The 21,338-nt window shown below is 35.3% G+C and overlaps 1 protein-coding gene across 2 annotated transcripts in view; it reads right to left on the bottom strand.

Annotated features, from left to right (window-relative positions):
- COP1 (COP1 E3 ubiquitin ligase) overlaps positions 1-21,338 on the bottom strand; it is a 220,383-nt gene that overhangs the window by 76,458 nt on the left and 122,587 nt on the right. For both annotated transcript variants that reach the window (XM_077763321.1, XM_077763323.1), the window contains exon 15: positions 5,427-5,543. In XM_077763321.1, the coding sequence (XP_077619447.1) occupies positions 5,427-5,543 (117 nt within the window). The remainder of the gene's footprint in view (positions 1-5,426; positions 5,544-21,338) is intronic.

The following is a 21,338-nucleotide window of genomic DNA, read 5'->3' as shown; positions in this document are numbered from 1 at the left end:
GATGTGAATCGATTTCCAGCACTGAGATGCACTTATGTAAGATCTGAAAGGTAGCAACTTGGTGGTCATCCTGCTTTGGATATTTGTTGCAAAGAAATTTACATTGTAAAAATGTGAAGGTTTTCTGATATAATATTTCAATATCCAGTCTCCAGCTTTGTATCCGTTACAGTGAAAGATTTCTGATCCCTTGATTACAGCAACAATGTAACACTCATGAACTCAACAGAACTTGATCTTAAAAGGATGACAAAAAGAATAGCTCTCCTGGTCTACTGATAAGAGGCTTAGTCTACAGATCTCTAACCTTTCCAACAAGTAAGCTTAGGTAACAACATTAAGAACAGTGGAAATATATGATATTCTGGCCTGACATCTCTCTCTCTCTCTCTCTCTCTCACACACACACACACACACACACACACCTTGAAAAAACTGACAATTAAACTAGACTTACCAAAAAGAAAAAAGAGAGAAGACACAATGCCAGTTAGGAATGCAAGAATGAACATTACCATTGAGACTATAGAAATTGAAAGGACTATAAGAGAATGCTATCAACACCATAATCACAACAAATTTGAGAAACTGAACAAATTCCTAGAAAGACAACAATTACCAAAAATGAATTCAAGAAGAAAAGAGAAAATCTTAGGAATTTAAAATATTCTCATGAAGTCCAAGTCCAGATATTTTCACTGATAAATTTCATCAAATATTTAAAGAAGAAATACCAAAGCTTTACAAACTCATTCAGCAAAGACAGAAACAGTTCCCAACACATTAAGGCCAACTGTACCTCACTATCAAAGCTGCAAAACATAAGAAAGTTACAAATATCTAAAAAATACTTAAAATATTAGCAAACTCAATCCTACAACATAAAAAAGGATTTTACACTAAAGCTAAGACATTTTTGCCAGGAATGGAAGAATGGTTTAACATTTAAAACAAAAATAACAATAATGAACTATTCCATATTAAGGACATAAACTACATCATCTCAGTAGACAGAGAAAAAACATTCAACAAAATCTAAAACTCATTCATAATAAATACTCCTGGCAAACTAGGAATAGAAAATTTAATCAATCTGATAAAGGGCATCTACAAAAATCTCACAGCTAATAGGATACCTAATTGTGAAGGACTGAATACTTTCCCCATAAGGTAAGGAAATCCCCTCTCTTAAAAAAAAATTTTTTTTAATGTTTTATCTATTTCTGAGAGAGAGAGAGACAGACACAGCATGAGCAGGGGAGGGTCAGAGAGAGAGGGAGACACAGAATCTGAAACAGGCTCCAGGCTCTGAGCTAGCTGTCAGCACAGAGCCCGACGCGGGGCTCAAACCCACGAAACACGAGATCATAACCTGAGCCAAAGTCGGACACGACCGACTGAGCCACCCAGGCGCCCCAGGAAGTCCCTTCTGCCATTTCAACTTAACATTGTACATGAGCTTTAACCTCATGCAAATAAGCAAAAAGATATTAATAAAGGAAGAAATAAAATTATTTTAATACAGAGATAGCATGAATCCTAAATATAGAAAATCCCCAAAAATCCACAATAAAATTAAGAGAAAAAAATACAAAAGAGCAGCACAATTGCAGGATGCAAGATCAATAGGTGAAAATTAACTGTACTTCTGTACTCTAGCAACAAACAAAAGTCAAAAATAAAGAAAACAATTCCATTCACAATGCATTTAAGTGACAAAATACTGCATGTTAACTGGAATTTTAATGAAAATGTGGAAAAAATTATCAAAAAAATAAAACTAATAAAATATTCAGGAATAAATTTAATAAGGCAAGTTTAAGACTTGTATACCAAAAATTATAAAACAATAATTAAAATGGTTAAGACAAAAACAAAGCGAATTATAGACCAGTTTATGACTGCAGGTGTAAAAGTACCAGTGATAAATACAGCAACTTGTCAAAAGAATTCCACACTATGCTCAAGCAAGATTTATTCTAGAAATAAAATATAATCCGATTGTTCAGAAAATGTAAATACATAATCCATTACATCAACAAATTAAACCATATGAGTGTATCAATTTTGACTAAAAAGCACTTGATAAAATACTAAGTTGCTCCTAAGAAAGAGTTAAATGAATTATTTGAATTTAATACAGACAACTTTCCAAAAGTGGATATCCTAACAAGTAAAAGACTGAAGCCCAGTCAACTAAATGAAACAGATGAGAAAATAACTATCACTAGTATCATGGAATACTGCCTTGTAAGAAGAGAACACAATAAATCATTGGAAAAGAAGAAATACAAATACCATGTTTGGCTACTATCAAGTATAAATAGCTGAAAGACTTTACTAAAAAGCTACTAGATTAAAATACAAATACCCAAATATCAAGAAATTTTTATCTTCTCTTAGAAACAATACTTAAAATAAGGAATTGAAAAAGTATTTTATTTAAAATAGTAACAAAAATTATAACATACATAGAAAAAACATTAACCAGAAAAACCTTGAACCTAAATGAAGTAAACTATTAAAATCTCACTGTAAGATAGAAAATAATCCAAACAGAAAAATGCCCTTTCTAACTATGTGGGAAGATGTACTATCTTAATAATGCCAGTAGTTCTAAAATTAACAAGTAAATATATAATGTAATTCAGAAGAAAATCCCAAAAGAATTCTTCTAGAATTGGAAAAATATAATCTTAAAGCACACATGGAAAAGTAAATGCAAAAATTAAGTAAGGAATACATGAAAATTTAAAACAGTAGGAGCAAATAGCCCCTAGATAGCAAAGCATTTTTAAAAGTAGGTTTCCCTAATACAAGTGTGCTGTTTCGAAGGGGCACATGCACCCCAATGTGTACAGCAGTGCTACTGACCATAGCCAAAGTATGGAAAGAGCCCAAATGTCCATCGATGGATGAAGGGATAAAGAAGATATGTGTGTGTACACACACACACACACACACACACACACAATGGAGTATTACTCAGCAATCAAAAAGAATGAAATCTTGCCATTTGTAACTATGTGGATGGAACTAGAAAGTATTGTGCTAAGTGAAATTAGTCAGTCAGAGGAAGACAAATATATGACTTCACTCATATGAGGAATTTAAGACACAAAACAGATGAACATAGGGGAAAGGAAGCAAAAATAATATAAAAACAGGAAGGGGGGACACAACATAATAGACTCTTAAATCTAGAGAACAGGGTTGCTGGAGGGGTTGTGGGAGGGGGGAAGGGCTAAATAGGTAAGGGGCATTACAGAATCTACTTGTGAAATCATTGCTGCACTATATGCTAACTTGGATGTAAATAAGTACGTACGTAAGTACGTAAGAAAGTAAGTACGTACGTAATTAAGTACGTAAGTAAATACATAAACACATACATACATACATACATACATACATACATGAAAGTAGGTTTCCCTAGGAGTGCCTGACTGGCTCAGTGAGAAGAGCGTGCAACCTCTCCTCTCAAGGTTGTGAGTCTGACCCCGCAGTGGGTGTAGAGATCACTTAAATAAATAAACTTAAAAAATAATAATAAAAATAAGGTATGTTTCCCTTTACCAGGAATGAAAAAATCTGAAAATGTTAATATCTGGTATTTATACATATTAAATATTGATAATAACTTCTACTCATTAATGATGGCCAATGGTTAATGTATATATAAAATACAAGATAACAGTAAAACTCAAACCATTTTAATTAAATGCATGGTAAAATATTAAAAATGAAAATAACTAAACAATTATTGAATACCATCTTATAAGAGCTTTACATGTAACATCTTCCTTTCATGATCCTCATAAGATAGGACTCTCTCTATTTAGTATAAGATGAGTTAACCAACTTGCATAGTCAGTGATAGAAAAAGGATTTAACAATGAAGTGGTAGGTTCAAAGAAAATTCTGTATGCTAATAGAGAATTCGACCTACATATACATGTTAGACCATAACCTACTAGAATCTAACAATGAAATTATATCAGTACATTAGTGAATAAATAATAAGTGGAAATAAGGAAAAGTTATCATAACAAATAAGATTTAAATTGTGCTTTTATCTGGGATGCCCGGATGGCTCAGTCAGTTAAGTGTCTGACTTTGGCCTAGGTCATGATCACACTGTGCCTGAGTCTGAGCCCTACGTTGGGCTCTGTGTTAATAGCTCAGAGCCTTGAGCTGTTTCAGATTCTGTGTCTCCCTCTCTCTATCTGGCCTCCCTCAACTTGTGCTCTCTCTCTCTCTCTCAAAAATAAACATTTAAAGGGGCGCCTGGGTGGCTTAGTCGGTTAAGCGTCCGACTTTCGCTTGGGTCATGATCTCGCGGTTCGTGGGTTCGAGCCCCGCGTCGGGCTCTGTGCTGACTGCCAGCTCAGAACCTGGAGCCTGTTTCAGTCTGTGACTCCCTCTCTCTCTGACCCTCCCCTGCTCATGCTGTCTCTCTCTCTCTCTCCTAGAAATAAAATAAAAAACATTTAAAAAAAAATAAATAAATAAACATTAAAAAAAATTTTTTTTAATTGTGCTTTTTCTTCTTTTAAAGAGTAATTCTGTGTTCATGATACGGTGCTAAGCTCATCTTTTAAAAAATACCTGAGATTATCAATTAAAAAAAAGAATCAAGGAGATTTCCTAATGCAGAAGTTAAATTATAGGTGTTTACTGTTATTGTTTTAGTAAATATTTAAGGGGGAGGAACAAATACAGAAGACAAAGGAGTAAGGCAATCAGATGATTTATCTTCCAACCCATAACATTTTGAAAAAGAAAGAAGACACTNATGGAGGAAGGCACTTGTGGGGATGAGCGCTGGGTGTTATATGGAAACCAACTTGACAATAAACTATCAAAAAAAATGTTATCAAAAAATAACATGCTATGATAGTAACAGCTAACATGGTTTTAAATACTTCCTATGTTAACATGCATTCCATGGTGCAAGATTTTATCTGTCTTATTCACTATCCCTATATGGGTATTTGTGCATAGTACTATACGTGTGTGTGTGTGTGTGTGTGTGTGTGTTTACACACATAAAATTGTTGAAGGAGAGAATAGATTTCCTTTAATTAAAAATGGATTCCTGTGTCTATACAATATAGCTTAATCATTTAAACATCATTATGACCTAAGTTGGTGAATAAACAGTAGTTCATGTATATAAAGACTTAGAGTAACAACAAAAAGAATCTACAAACCCATCTTTCTGTATTAAATATGGGTGACAGAGTACTGAAATTAAACAGCAATAAACAAGTAATGATGGTACACTGCGTACTTCTAACTCAGAGACTAATAACAAAAACAAAATTTAAACCTAGACGGAAAGTTATCCATTTTAAAATATGGTCTTTTATGCCAGGCACAATACTCAGCCAACATCAAAAGACAAAACTGCTTTAATTTCTTACCTGCACAGCCAAAAGCCAAATGGTATCTAGAAGAGGGGCTGAATTTAACACAGCACACATTAGCCTTTGCCTCAATGCTGGCCACTGAGTTGTCCAGGTTGGTAGACCACAGCTTCACTAAGAATAAAGGACAAGCAAAAATGAAAAGAATTAAACAATGCATTAGCAAATGCTTCTGTAAACTATCAAGTTTACTTATTGCTACAATTGCCTTTTCGTATTAATCCAAAGCATTTTAGTTTAGGAGAACCAATACTGTTTAAACTGAATGACTGAGTAATAGAACAATGTAGTGAAACCAAAGGAGCATAGTTTCCAAGTCAGAAAACAACAGAGAAAATCAGTGTATACTGATAGGTAACATGATCCCATATCTAAGGCATAAAAGACGGCTAAAAAAAAAAAAAAGCAATATGGAGATACATGTGTATTTGTTTTAGTATTTTTTAAATAGTGTGCATGGGGGGGGTGGGGGATGGGATTTGGGTGACTCACCGGGTAGAGCATGTGACTCTTAATGTCAGGGTTGTGAGCTCAAGCCCCACCTTGGGCACAGAGCCTACTTAAAAAACTGGTGTGTGTGTGTTTCTCAAAAGTGTCACGGGTTGGAAGACGAATCATATAGGCACCCACTCCTACACACACACACACACACACACTCACATAGACATATTATATATATATATTATTTATATATTATATATATTATATATATAATANAGAAGCAGTTCTTATTTTTTCTTTCAACTGAGAATTACATGATTTAGGGATGCCTGGGTGGCTCAGTTGGTTAAGTGTCTGACTCTTGATTATGGCTCAGGTCATGATCTCATGGTCATGGGATCGAACGCCAAGCTGGGCTCTGAGCTGACTGTGGGACTTGCATGGGATTCTTCCTTTCCCTCTCTACTCCTCACCCACTCATGCTCTCTCGCTCTCTTTCAAAGAAATAAATATTAAAAAAATAGAATTTCATGATTTGAAAATTTTATGTAGGAACTCAGTTACATGACTTAAATGTTTAAAGTAATGTTATGAAATTATTTAGCTAAACTTTAAATATTTGTTTCAATATTTGATATTTAGTCTATTCCAATGGTATATACTGAAATTTATAATCATTAAAGAATGGCAAGCTGATTGATTAGAGCAGGTCAGATCTGAAAGCAGAAAGAGAAAGGTGATACCAGAGCATCCATGATTGACTGACTGACTGATTGATTGATTGATTGAAGGGGCAGAGGGAGAGAAAGAGAGAGAGGCTCCATGCCCAGGCAAAGCCCAAAATGGGGCTCCATCCCATGGCCATGAGGATCATGACATGAGCCAAAATCAAGAGCTAGATGCTCAACTGAATGAACCACCCAGGCACCCCCATTATATTGTTTTTAAACAAAAAGGTCTTCACAGACAATAGAATACACAAATAAAATAGATTTTCAAGATATTGGTTATAATACCGGTTACACATTAGAACTAATAATAAACAGTAACAATAAAAATCTTCCTATCCATCTTTTCAGTGGACACCAATGTTCTACCCTGAACTGGGTATCAGTTAGGGTCCAGGTATTGTTTTTTTTGTTTTGTTTTGTTTGGTTTGGTTTATTTGAGAGAGGGAAAGAGAGAGGGAGTCCCAAGCAGGCTCCACAGTCAGTGCAGAGCCAATGCAGGGCTCAAACCCACAAACCATGAGATCATGACCTGAGTTGAAACTAAGAGTTGATCGCTTAACCAGCTGAGCAACCCAGGCACCCCAATGGGTATTACTGTTTTTTTATAAGCTCTTTGGGTGACTCTAATGTGCATTTAGGGCTGAAAACTAGTATTAGGATGGAGTAAACTTTTAGAATCTTTTTTAAACATTTTATTTCATTTTAGAGAGAGCACAAGCATGAGCAGGNACTCCACACTTAGCATGGAGACAGATATAAAATCAAGAGATAGATACTCAACTGACTAGCCACCCAGGTGCCCCTAAAGTCTTTTCAGGAATACTAATATGGTAATAGGAGTAAAATAAAAAAATAATAAGATAAAAAATGGTATTTCATAAGAACAGAGATTCTTTTCTGTGTAAATAGGATAATTTCTTTTATGAGTGGAATTCCATACATTTCTTAATATGTAGACTCTGAGAATAAAAATTAACCACTAAAAAAGTTATTTACACCCTAATGAATTTATTAGCCTTCTAAGAGGAAACTAATACACTCAATATTCAAATAAAAGAGTAAGAGTTTTAAATAGTAATATTTGATTTATTTCATGTAATTTGTAATAGGAATCATTGTGCTATTTCAATCAATATATAATTGTCCAGGGAATTCAGATATACAATTCTGAGATGAAATGGCTACCTGAACCTAAAAATCTACAGGTCAAATATTGCATTTATAGGTTAGAATATCCAGAGTAGGATTGTACCCTAACAACACAGCAAGCCAAAGTTAATCTACAACAAATATCCGTGGAGCACCTACTGTTCCCATAATCCCACTACTAATAACTACACCCTTTATAAACAAATGTTATAGATCAGTGTTTTGTGAGAATTAAAAATAAGTATAAGAATGAACTAGAACAAAATAACATTTAAATTAGAAAGTCTTTTTTTATTTCATGGTAATTTTCTCAATGGAGTAATCACTAACATTTTAAAAATAAATCACAATGACAATAGCCAAACTATGAAGAGAGCCCAAATATCCATCAAATGAAAAATGGATAAAGAAAATGTGGTATATATGAAGTGGAATATTATGCAGCCATCAAAGAGGATGAAATCTTGCCATTTACAATGACATGGATGGAGCTAGAATGTATTATGCTAAGTGAAATAAGTCACTTAGAGAAAGACAAATACATATGATTTCATTTATTTGTGGAATTTAAGAAACAAAAGAATGAACACATAAGGGGCGGGGGGAGAAAAGAGAAACCACAAGAGACTCTTAATGATGATGGTTTATAGAGGGAGGTGGGTGGGAGATGGGCTAGATGGGTGATAGGTATTAAGGAGGGCACCTGTGATGAGTACTGCTTGTTGTATGTGATGAATCACAGAATTCTTGAAACAAATCACTGTTAGGTTAACTAACTAAAATTTAAATAAATAAGTCACAATGGTAAACATCATGATTACAATTTTCAATATAAAAGATACTAGAAGTCAATATAACTGAGCTACAACAATAATTAAGGCTTAAAGATATATGGAATATTTACAGCATAGAAAAGAAAGAATGATACATTTTATTTTATTACTGGTCATTAAACAAAACAGGTGCTGTCGGTTAAACTGTGTTCCCCAAAAGGATATGTTGTATTCATAACCGCAGGTACCTCTGAATGTCTTAATTTGTAAATAAGGTCTTTGCATATGTAAACAAGTTAAAATGAAGTCATACTGGATTAGGATGGACCCTAAATCCAATGAATGATATCCTTATAAGAAGAGGGAGACTTGGACAGACAGGTACAGAGTACAAAAGGCCAAGTATCGAGAAAAGGAAAAATTAGATACAGCTACAAGTACTGATTTACCAAAGAGAAGTTTTTCTTTTGAACTTGAGCAAATAGAGAAAACAGGCTTTGTTATATTAAGTTGCCTACTGTTGCAGAGCAAACTGCCCCAAAACTTAGGAACTTAATTAACACAACAAAATTTACTGTCACACAGTTTCTGATTGTCCGGAATCTCTGAGCAGCTCAGCTGGGGGGTTTTGCTCAGGGTCTCAAGCATCAGAGGTCTCCATTCAGCTGAACTAGAAGATCCACTTCCACACTCACTCGCTCAACATGGCTCTCGGCAGGACAATTCAGTTCCCCACAATTTGGGCTTGTGACAATACTGCTAGCGTCTCTATATTCACCAAAATGACTAAATGGAGAATGAAGGTAAAGGCTACATATTTTATATAAACTAACTTCAGAAGTGAAATTTCAATCAACTGGGTGGCTCAGTCGATTGAGTGTCTGCTTGATTTTGGCTCAAGTCATGAGCTCATGTTCATGGGTTCAAGCCCCGAGTCGGGTTCTGTGCTGATAGCAGGCTCATGCAGTCTACTTGGGATTGTCTGTCTCTCTCTGCCCCTCCCCTTCTCTTTTGCACAGTTCCACCCATGGTTTCCTCAACCCCTCAAAAATAAATAAAGGAACTTTTAAAAAAAGGTGACATACCTTCACTTCTATAGTATCTTACCAATCACACAGACTGGAGCAATGGGGAGGAAGGGAACTACATAAGCATGGGGATACCAGGAGACAAAGACCACTGGGGACATTTGGGATTTTGCCTAACATAAGCCTTTTACTTTCATTTGGATACAGGAGATATTACACTTAGTAAATTTATAGCTTTTAGGAAAGGTAACTATATAAATTATAAATTATAGGGCAGATAATACTACTTATGATAATACTATTATATTGCAGTTTATTTTTTAGTCCTTTGATTTAAAAAAGTATTTCACTTAGTACGAGTTAACTGAATTTTTTTTAATTTCGTAAGATTTTAAATTCATATTAATGAATTTAAACACTTTCATATTAATGTGTACAGCTATGAAACTCTGGAATAAATAAAAACCTTTAAACAGTGCTATACTAAAACCAAATACTCTTCAAATTCATATTTGTGGGTTAAAAAGCCCTTTTAAAGAATATGTTTATTCTAATTCAATACGATAATTCATTGCAAATGATTTTTACTTTATGTATTTAAAAAGAAAAACCTATTTCTCCTAAATAACTTATAAATTAGTTCACAATATTCTTTTATGATTAACTTGTTACACAGCAATACTACAAGCCTTGTTACAATTATTACAAGTACAAGCCTATACAAGTGTTACCAATCCAAGCCTATACTACAAGTATTCTGAAGAATACTACAATCTATAAGCCTACAACATTCATGTTTAACATAAAGTATGTGCATATATATGTGAAAGTAAACTATTTTAAAAATACACAGCATTTAAATAACTAACAGGATGAATACAAAAAATGCCACTTATTAGGACTCAGTATTTAATTATGTTTTAAAAAGTATCCATTAATAAATGGATATTACTAAGTACAAAATATATAAAATGTTAAAAATATAAAATATATAAAATACTAATAATAAATAATAATAATTATGTGGAAAATACATTAGAAGCAATTTAAACTATTCTTACTATAATCACAAAGGCAGTATTTTATAACCAAGATTTATAAGTAAAAATCAGCAAACAGTCAAAGGGTGATAAATACATTTACACAACACTAAATATTTTGAGATGGGCATAATGCATTTGGGACTTTTAGTACCAATCAAGGCAGAGTAAGTCCACTATAGCCAATCTCTCTCACTATGAATTTACTGGGAGGTCAATATCAGTAACAAAAATAAAACAGAAAGGTTTGAGGAATCTGAAAAGTAAAGAAAAACAGTCATTATGTAAAGGAAATTCAAAACATAAAAGAAGTAACCAATACAGGGGTGAGAGTACCATTTCTTTTCTCCTATGCAAGCCAAAGTCAGAACCTCAATGAGCAAAAACTGAGGAAAATCCCTGTGTTTCTGACCATAAGATTGGCAAAAGACACTTCTGCAAGCCACAGGTTGAGAGTAATCTTTATTTTTTCTTTCGTTTTATTCTTTTTCTCTCTCAACGTTTCTCTACGGTGGGATTCCATCACAGAGCTACAGCACTATGGCAGGCTACTATTCCTACACATACTTCACTTCTGTGGTCATAAAAAGAGTAACTCATCTGCAGAGAAACCCCAACTTTCTTGCCAAAGCCTCAGTAAAAAAGGGAGACAAAGAGTGTGGGAGAAACCTAGAAAGGAAAGCACTGGAGAAGATCCCATATTCTGGGTATGAACAGGCCTAAGTCTTATACATGCAAGATGGACACAAAGGAGTATTAACAAAGACCCTGTGCTCTGAACTACAACTGAAAAGACATCTCAATTTCCAGATTAACCCCTGAATGGCGTATGCATGAAATAAACCAATGTAGCACACCAGAGGCTCTGAAAACCACCCTGAAAATGTAACTCTCACTCATACAGAAAGCAAGATGGGAATCTAAACTGCCGATCACCTACCTAAACAAAACAAAACAAAACAAAAAACATTCTCCTGAAAATGTGAACAGAACCCAGAGTCTTACAAAATGTAATACTCAAAATGCCCAAGATATAACCCACCAATTACTCAATGTACATAAATCCAGGAAAAGGTGAAGGATTTTCAAAGATACCATCAACAAAAACCGACTGTAAAATCTAGATGTTGGAATTATGAAACAGATTTTAAAGCAACTATTGTTACGGTGCTCCCTGGGGGTAAAAAGTAAACAAATACATTTAAAATTAATGGAGAGAGAAATACTCAGTAAAAATACTGGAACTATTAAATAAGAATCAAATGAAAATTTTAGGAAAAATACAGTAATTTGCATAAAAGAGTTTTGAACTGAATCAATATCAAACTGGAGATTAAAGGATAAAAGAGTTCGTGAACTGAAAGAAGACAAATTACTTAATGTAAAGAAGAGAAAAGATATTGACATGGAAAAAACAGTCAAGGGGACTTATAAGACAAAATGAAAAGGTCTAACATATAAATGGAATCTCAGAGGAGAGGAAAAAGATTACTGCTTTGCTGAATATCTAACAAAGTAGATTCAGAAGAATATTAAAAGGGATAAAAAGTGACATTATACATTGATAAAAGGGTCAATTCAGCAAGATAACAATTCTAAATGCTTAGAGGACCCTAACAATACCACTTCAAAAAATCAAAACAACAAACAAAAAAGAGGCAAAACAATAGCCTTCCATAACTGAAAGAAGAAATAATATCAGATTTCAACATTTTTTAATATTTTTATTTATTTTTAATATTTTAATGTTTATTTATGAGAGATAAAGAAAAAAAATGAATGAGCAAGAGAGGGGCAGGAGGAGACAGAAAAGGAGACACAGAACTGGAAGCGGGCTCCAGGCTCTGAGCTGTCAGCACAGAGCCAGACATGGGGGCTCAAACCCATAAATTTCACTGTGAGATCATGGCCTGAGCTGATATTGACACTGGCTAACTGACCCATCTAGAAACCTCTAAATATTTTTATTTATTTTTAAGGGAGAGTACAAGCAGAGGAGGGGAGACAGAGAAGGGGGCAGAGGATCCAAAGCAGACTCTGCACTCTCAGCAGCGATACCAATGTGTGGCCCAAACCCACAATCCATGAGATCGTGACCTGAGCTGAAGTCACACACTCAACCAACTGAGCCACCCAGGTCCCCCCAGATTTTAATATTCTTAATAAACAACAGAACAAGGAGACAGAACACACACACACACACACACACACACACACACACACACACACAGCAAAAATATAGAAAACCAAAAAAAACCCCACTATCAACAAGCTTGACTTAATTGACATTACAGAACACTCCACTGGAGAATACTAATTCTTTTTAATGCACTTGGATATTTACCAAGGCAAATCATATTCTAGACCATAAAAGAAATCATAACAAATTCAAAAGAATTAAAGTTATATAAAATATGTTCTCTTACTAGAATTAACCTATAAATCAAAACCAAAAGATTTCTGAAAACTTTAAGCAAAGTTGAAAATGGTAGAACACATTTAAAAATAATTCTTAGCTAAACATGAGAATCACAAAAGAAATTAGATGTACTTTTAAAAGTGAATGAATAGGGACGCCTGGGCGACTCAGTCGGCTGAGCGTCCAACTTCAGCTCAGGTCATAATCTCACGGTTCATTGGTTCGAACCCCACGTCAGGCTCTGTACTGACAGCTAGCTCAGAGCCTGGAGCCTGCTTCAGATTCTGTGTCTCCCTCTCTCTCTGACCCTCCCCTGCTCACACTTTCTCTCTCTCTCCCTCTCAGAAATAAAACATTAAAAAAAATAAATGAATAAGCAGATACATAATATGAAAATTTGAGGGATCAGCTGTAGTGGTACTTAAAGGGAAATATATACCAGTAAATATTTATATTAGAAAAGATAAAAGGCTCAAATAATGACATAAACCTCAAACTTAGCAAAACAGTAAAAAAAGGAAGTCACACTCAAAGCAAATTTTAAAAGTTAATGAACATCAAATGAAACTAAAGCTAGAAAAAGAAAAAAATCAATAAAATCAAAAGTTAGATATTTGAAAAACATCATTAAAACTGACAAACTTGATGCCACACTGACCTACATATATAATAGACCAGAGAGAACACAAAATACCAATTCCAAAAAGATATAAACTACCAACGCTCATTCAAGAAGAAACAGACGAACTGAATAATCCTCATCTACTAAAGAAATAAATTCTTATGTCACAGAGATAAAAGGTATACCACAGGGGACAGTCAATGGTACGGTAACAGCATTGTATAACAATAGTGGCTACCTTTGTGGTGAGCACAACAGAACATAGACTTACTGAATCAGTATGTTGTACACCTGAAACTAGTGTAACATGGTATGTCAACTACATCTTTATTTAAAAAAATAAATTCTTATTGAAACCTTCAAACAGGGGCACCTGGGTGGCTCATCTGGTTAAGCATCTGACTTTGGCTCAGGTCACGATCTTATGGATTGTGGGTTCGAGCCCTATGTCAGGCTCTGTGCTGACAGATCAGAGCCTGGAGCCTGCTTCAGATTCTGTTGTCTCCCTCTCTCTCTGCCCCACCCTAATTCATTCTCTCATTCTCTCTCTCTCTCTCTCAAAAGTAAATAAACATTAAAAAAATTTTTTTTCAATATATATCTTATAAAACCTTCAAATAAAGAAAACTCCAGGCCCAGAAAGCTTCAACGACAAATTATACGAAAGACTTATGAACCAAACAATGGTAATTCTAAACAATCACTTCCATCTATACCTCCCGCAAAACATGAGAAATCATTTTATAAGACCAGCATTATCCTGACACAAAAGCCACAAAAAAAAACATTACAAGAATAGAAAAATAAAGGCCAATACTTCTCATGAATATAGATGCAAGAATCTTCAAAAAAATAAATTTAGCAAATCAAACATAGCAATACAGAAAATAGATAATACATCATGGCCAAAATGTGGTTTGTTCTGGGAATATAAGACTACTTCAAGATATGAAAATAGATCATTAAAGCTCAGGATATTAACAAAAAAAGGAAGAGGAGGAGGAGGAAGAGGAGGAGGAGAACAACAACATAATCATCTCAAGAGATACAGAAAAATCATGACAAACTTCAACATCCATTCATGATAAATATTCTTGGCAAACAGGGAAGAGAACTTCCTTAACCTGACAAAACATGTCCAATAAAACCCTAACCTAATAATATCCTATTAATGTTGAAAGACTATAAGCATTCTCTATGTTTGCTGTCACCACTCTTTACACCAACATTCTGAAAATTCTTGCAAGTACAATAAAGCAAGGGAAACGTAGGAAAGAAAGAAAAAAGAAATGGACACACTTTGGAAACAAAAAAGCATTAGTGGCTCTTGTGAGGCAACCTAATCAGGTGGAGGTCAGTGGCACAAACAGTGAAAGAGTTCACCCAAGGCAGAATAAAAAAGAGGCTTCATTGCAAGGAAGCCGCAGGCAGGACAGCAAATGAGAGACTATCTACCTGAAGGCGGGGTGGGGGGTGGGGGTTGTATTTCTGGGGACAGTGAGGAGGTATTAGAACATACAGCATTTTCCTTTTTTGGTAACTGTGCCTGACTGTATGTAGTCCATTGGTCAATTAGAGTTTATGGCCATTTTGAGGTGGACTGCCTAATAAGCCTGTTTGCATTCAGTGCAGCAGTCACTGTGGGCCCTTTTACATTATTCAAGTTTCCATTGCTCAAGTCTGTTGCCTACAAGTGGCCTCTACAACTGTTTGCTGACATGACAGTCCCAAGGAATCTCCAGACATAATCTCTTAAAAATAGAGACTTTGGCAAGTTTATTGAAATAAAATTTGTATTTAAAAATCAATTATTTTTTGGTAAACTAGTAAACAATGAATGAATACTAATGTGTTTTAAACATCATTTTTAATGGCACCAAACTATTTAGTTATAATATTGCACAGGGTTTGTATGCTGAAAATTATAAAACTGTGAAAAAAAATTTTTAAGTCTAAAATTGGAAAGATAAACCATGTTCATGGAATGGAAGTCTGAGTATATTAAGATATCAATTTTTCCCCAAAATGATCTACAGATTCAATACTCCCAAAAGGATTTTCCATTGGTACTGGCAAACCAGATTCTAAAATGTATATGAAAGAGCAGAAAATGTAAAGAGCTAAAACCATTTTCAAAAATAAGATGGAAGACTACTTAACTTCAAGAGTTTCTATAAAGCTACAAATCAAGACAATGGGTTATAGGAAAAAAAAGAAACACATAAATCAATGTAGAATCTTAAAAAATACATACCCTTCTATTAGAAATGGAAAGAACCAGCAGTAAGAAATTAGTAGAATAGCTGAATTCAAAATGCCATCATTCAAATGAATAAAAATGAACTATCTAATAAGAGTATACATTCTTCTCAAATTCACATGAGACATTCAGCACAACAGACCACAATTTGGGCTATGAACATACCTTAACAAACTTAAAACAGAAATTAAATAATGTATCTATTAGACCACAATGGAATTAAACTAGAAGCCAATAACAGAAAGATAGCTAGAAAATTCCAAAATGCCTAGAGATTAAACAACACACTTTTTAAAAAATGTTTATTTATTTTTGAGAGATCAAGCGAGCAGAGGAGGGTCAGAGAGAGGGGAGGACAAAGGATTTGAAGTGGGCTCTGTGTGCACAGCAGCAAGTCCAACATGGAGCCAGAACTCATGACCTGCGAGATCATGACCTCAGCCGAAGTTGGAAGCCCAACCAACTGAGCCACCCAGGCGCCCCTAAACAACACACTTCTAAATAATACATAAATGAAATAAGAAATCTCAAAAAAGTTATATATATTTTGAAATAAATGAAAATTAAAATAAAAGTTATCAAAACTTGTGAGATACAAGCACTTAAACAGGGACATTTACAACATTAAATGCATATTACCAAAGAAAAAAGATCTATAATCAATAATCCAAGCTTCCAACTTGGGAAACTAGAAAAAGAACAAACTAAAACGAAAGAAAGCAGAAGAAAAGAAATAATAAAATAAAATCCACCCTAAAATTCATATGGGATCTTCATTGAACTTAAATAGCTAAAACAATCTTGAAATAGAAGAAAACACAGCACTCACACTTCCTGATTACAAACAAAGCTACAGTAATCAAAACAGTATGGCAGACAAACAGACCAAGCAACAGAAAAGACTCTAGAAATAAACTTTTGAAGATATGATCAAATGATTTTTGACCTTTAGAAAGGTGCCTAGACCTTTCAATGATGGAAGAATAATCTTTTCAATAAGTGGTACTAGGAAAAATGGATTTCCATATATAAAAGAATGAAGTCAGACCCTTACTTTACACCATATACAAAAATCAACTCAAAATGGATCAAAGACATGTAAGAACTAAAATTATAAAACTCTCAGAAGAAAACCAAGGGCAAAACCTTCATTACATTTGGCAATGACTCCTTGGATATGAGACACAGGCAACATAAACAAAATTAGGTAATTTCGACTTCATCAATATGAAAGACTTCTGTGCATCAAAGCACACTATCAACAAATCACGTATCTCATAAGGATTAATATCCAGATTATACAGGGGAGCCTGGGTGGCTCAGGTGGCTAAGTGTCTAACTTTTTTTTCCCCTTAAATAGTTTATTGTCAAGTTGGTTTCCATGTAATACCCAGTCCTCATCCCCACAAGTGCCCTCCTCCAGGCCCATCACCCCCCTTCCCTTCTCCCCCACCCCCATCAGCCCTCAGTTTGTTCTCAGCATTCAAGAGTCTCTCATGGTTTGCCTCCCTCCCTCTCTCCAACTATTTTTCCCCCTTCCCTCCCCCATGGTCCTCCATTAAGATCCTCCTAATCCACCTATACGTGCAAACATATGGTATCTGTCCTTCTCTGCCTGGCTTATTTCGCTCAGCATAACACCCTTGAGCTCCATCCATGTTGCTATAAATGGCCAGATTTCATTCTTTCTCATTGCCATGTAGTATTCCATTGTATAGATAAACCACATCTTTTTGATCCATTCATCAGTTGATGGACACTTAGGCTCTTTCCATGTTTTGACTAGTGTAGAGAGTGCTGCTATGAACATTGGTGTACATGTGCCCCTATGCATCAGCACTCCTGTATCCCTTGGGTAAATTCCTAGCCGTGCTATTGCTGGGTCATAGGGGAGTTCTACTGTTAATTTTTTGAGGAACCTCCACACTGTCTTCCAGAGGGGCTGAACCAGTTTACATTCCCACCAACAGTGTAGGAGGATGCCCGTTTCTCCACATCCTCGCCAGCATCTAGAGTCTCCTGATTTGTTCATTTTCACCACTCTGACCGGCGTGAGGTGGTATCTCAGTGTGGTTTTGATCTGTATTTCCCTGATGAGGAGGGATGCTGAGCATCATTTCATGTGTCTGTTTGCCATCTGGATGTCCTCTTTGGAGACGTGTGTTCATGTCTTCTGCCCATTTCTTCACTGGATTATTTGTTTTTTGGGTGTGGAGTTTGGGGAGTTCCTTGCAGATTCTGGATACTAGCCCTTTATCTGATATGTCATTTGCAACTGTCTTTTCCCATTCAGTCAGCTGCAGCTATTTCTTACTTGACACATCCCCAAAGGCAAGGGAATCAAGAGCAAAAATGAACTTTTGGGACCTAATCAAGATAAAAAGCGTCTGCATAGTAAAGGAAACAATCAATAAAGCTGATAAGCGTCTAACTCTTAATTTCACCTCACATCATGATCTCACAGTTCGTGAGCTTCAGCCCCCATGTTGGGCGCTGTGCTGATGGTGCACAGCCTGATTAGAATTATTCCTCTACCCCTCACAACTACCTGCCCGCAGGCATTCTCTGTCTTCTCCCTTTCTCAGTCTCTCTCAAAATACATAAACAGTTATTTTTTAAGTAGTAGGAGATAGTTTTTTTATAAAAATTTTTTTAACCTTTATTTACTTTTGAGAGACAAGAGAGAGAAAGAGCATGAGCAGGGGAGGGGCTGAGAGAGAGGAAGACACAGAATCCAAAGCAGGCTCCAGGCTCCAAGCTAGCTGTCAGCACAGAGTCCGATGCAGGGCTCGAAGTCACGGACCGCAAGATCATGACCCTGAGCCGAAGTCGGATGCTTAACCAACTGAGCCACCCAGGTGCCCCAAAATAAAGTGTTAAAATATATATCCATACTATCCAGAGAACACCTACAATTCAACAACAGCAAAAAACAACATAATTAAAAAATGGACATAGGGCTTGAATAAACATTTCTCCAAAGAAGATTTACAGATGGCCAATAACCACATGAAAATACACTCAACATCACTATCATTAGGGCAATGCAAAGGAAAACCACAGTAAGATACCACTTCACACCCATTAAAATCATTACTAGGGAGGAAGGAAACAAGAGGTGTTGGTGAGGATATGGAGAAACTGCATAAGTTTGGCACTGCTGGTGCAAAGGTAAAATGGTACAGACACTATGGAAAACAGAATGATGCTTCCTCAAAAAATTAAACAAGTAAGTATCATATGATCCAGAAATTGCATTTCTGAGTATATACCCAGAAGAACTAAAAATAGGACATAGAAAGTAGTTTGTCGGGGTGCCCAGGTGGCTCAGCCGGTTAAGCATCTAACTTCGGCTCAGGTCATGATCTCATGGTTCGTGGGTTTGAGCCCTGCATTGGGCTCTGTGCTGACAGCTAGCTGAGAGCCTGCCTGTTTCGGATTCTGTGTCTCCCTCTCTCTCTGACCGTCTCCTGTTCACGCTCTCTATCTCAGAAATAAATAAAAAACATTAAAAAAAAAATGAAAGAAAGGTATGAACTCATGTTCATAGCAGCATTATTCATAATAGCCTAAAAGGCAGAGGAAACCCAAATGTCTGTCCATCGAACTGAATAGTTAAACAAAATGTGATACGTTCATAGAATACATTATAATTCAGCCTTGTAAAAGAAATTGTGTCATTTGCAACTATGTGGATGGAACTAGAGGCTATTATGCGAATTGAAATTAGTCAGAGANGTGGGCTAAATGGGTAAGGGGCATTAAGGAGGACACTTGTTGGGATAAACACTGGGTATTATACATAGGGGATGAATCACTGGAATCTACTCTTGCACTATATGGTAAATAATTGGGAAGAAAATTAAAATTAAAAAATTAAAAACAAATTCTGACACATGCTACAACACATATGAACCTTGACAACTTTATGCTAAGTGAAATACGCCAGTCACAAACAGACAAATACTGCATGATTCCACTCATAAAATGGAGTTATGAGCAGTCAAATTGATACAGACAGAAAGTAGAAAGGTGACTGCCAGGGGCTGGGTAAAGGGGAAATGGGAAGCTATATTTAATGGGTAGAGAGTCTCAGTTTCATGATATGACAAAAGTTCTATGAGCTAATGACACTGAACAGTACACTTAAAAATAGTTAAAATGCTTAATTTCATGTTATGTATATTTTAATACAATTTAACATGAATAAATAACTTTCCTAGTGGGGCGCCTGGGTGGCTCAATCAGTTGGGCATCCAACTTCAGCTCAGGTCATGATCTCAGTTTTTGAGTTTGAGCCCCATGTCAGGCTCCTGTGCTGACAGCTCAGAACCTGGAACCTGCTTCAGATTCTGTGTCTCCCTCTCTCTTTGCCCCTTCCCAGCTCGCTCTTGCTCTCTCTCTCAAAAATAATCATTAAAAAAAAATTTTTAATCCTTTCCTACTTAAATTGTTTAAAATGGCTTCTATTTTTCAGAGAAAGACTCTGACCAGTCAAGACCTCTGAATAAATATTACTGTTCAGTACAAAAATACAAGTATTCAACTCAATAAAGGCTATCTTCAATATACTATGAAAAAGACCATTTAGGGGTGCTTGGTTGGCTCAGTTGCTTGAGCATCCAACTTTGGCTCAGGCCATGATCTCATGGTTCGTGAGTTTGAGAACCGCATCAGGCTCTGTGCTGACAGCCTGCCTCGGATTTTGTGTCCCTCTCTCTGCCCCCACCTCAATCTCTCTCTCAAAAATAAATATTTTAAAATTTTAATAAAAAAAGAACAATTAACATTAATTAGTGAAACTCTGTATTCAAACATACAACAATCAACTGTCATATCATGCTCTAAATAATTTAGAAATTCAAGGATAGTTTCTTAAAACAATCAAAAAGGAAGGCATTCCAATCTATGCATACTAAGGGTAAACAACCTGTTACTTTCTGAACTTTGGGGGGGAAATCCAGTCATGTTCATTTCCCTTTTAATAGGGCAGGCACCATGATTATGAAATACACTTTTCAACACTAGAGCAATCTCTGCTATCTAATCACTCATCTGGAAGTTACATGCAAAAAAGGAGGACAAAAAAATTAAGGCTATTAACTATAAGGTTAAAAAAATCTGTTAATGGGGCTTTATAAATCTAATGGTAAGAAGAACCAGGCCAAAACAAAACATTAAGAATAACTGAAAAAAATGAATAGTAAAGATTGATATTCAAGAAAAAGAAGAAGAGGTCAATTAAATTGGCAGGAAAAAAATGGAGAACTTTTCTTTGAAATATGATATACTTCATTAAAAAACTTCAGCATACAACAGAAATTTAATATAACTTCAGAGACATGTCTAAATGTTTCAGCAAAAAAGTTCAATTTGATGGTATATATAAAGATATTGGTTATAAAAATGTCACCATGTGACATGAATCCAGAAAACATTATTGTAA

Source organism: Crocuta crocuta, unplaced genomic scaffold (assembly GCF_008692635.1).
Source record: "Crocuta crocuta isolate KB4526 unplaced genomic scaffold, BGI_CrCroc_1.0 scaffold3, whole genome shotgun sequence".
Lineage (NCBI taxonomy): Eukaryota > Metazoa > Chordata > Mammalia > Carnivora > Hyaenidae > Crocuta > Crocuta crocuta.
This window is presented reverse-complemented; position numbering and strand designations above follow the sequence as displayed.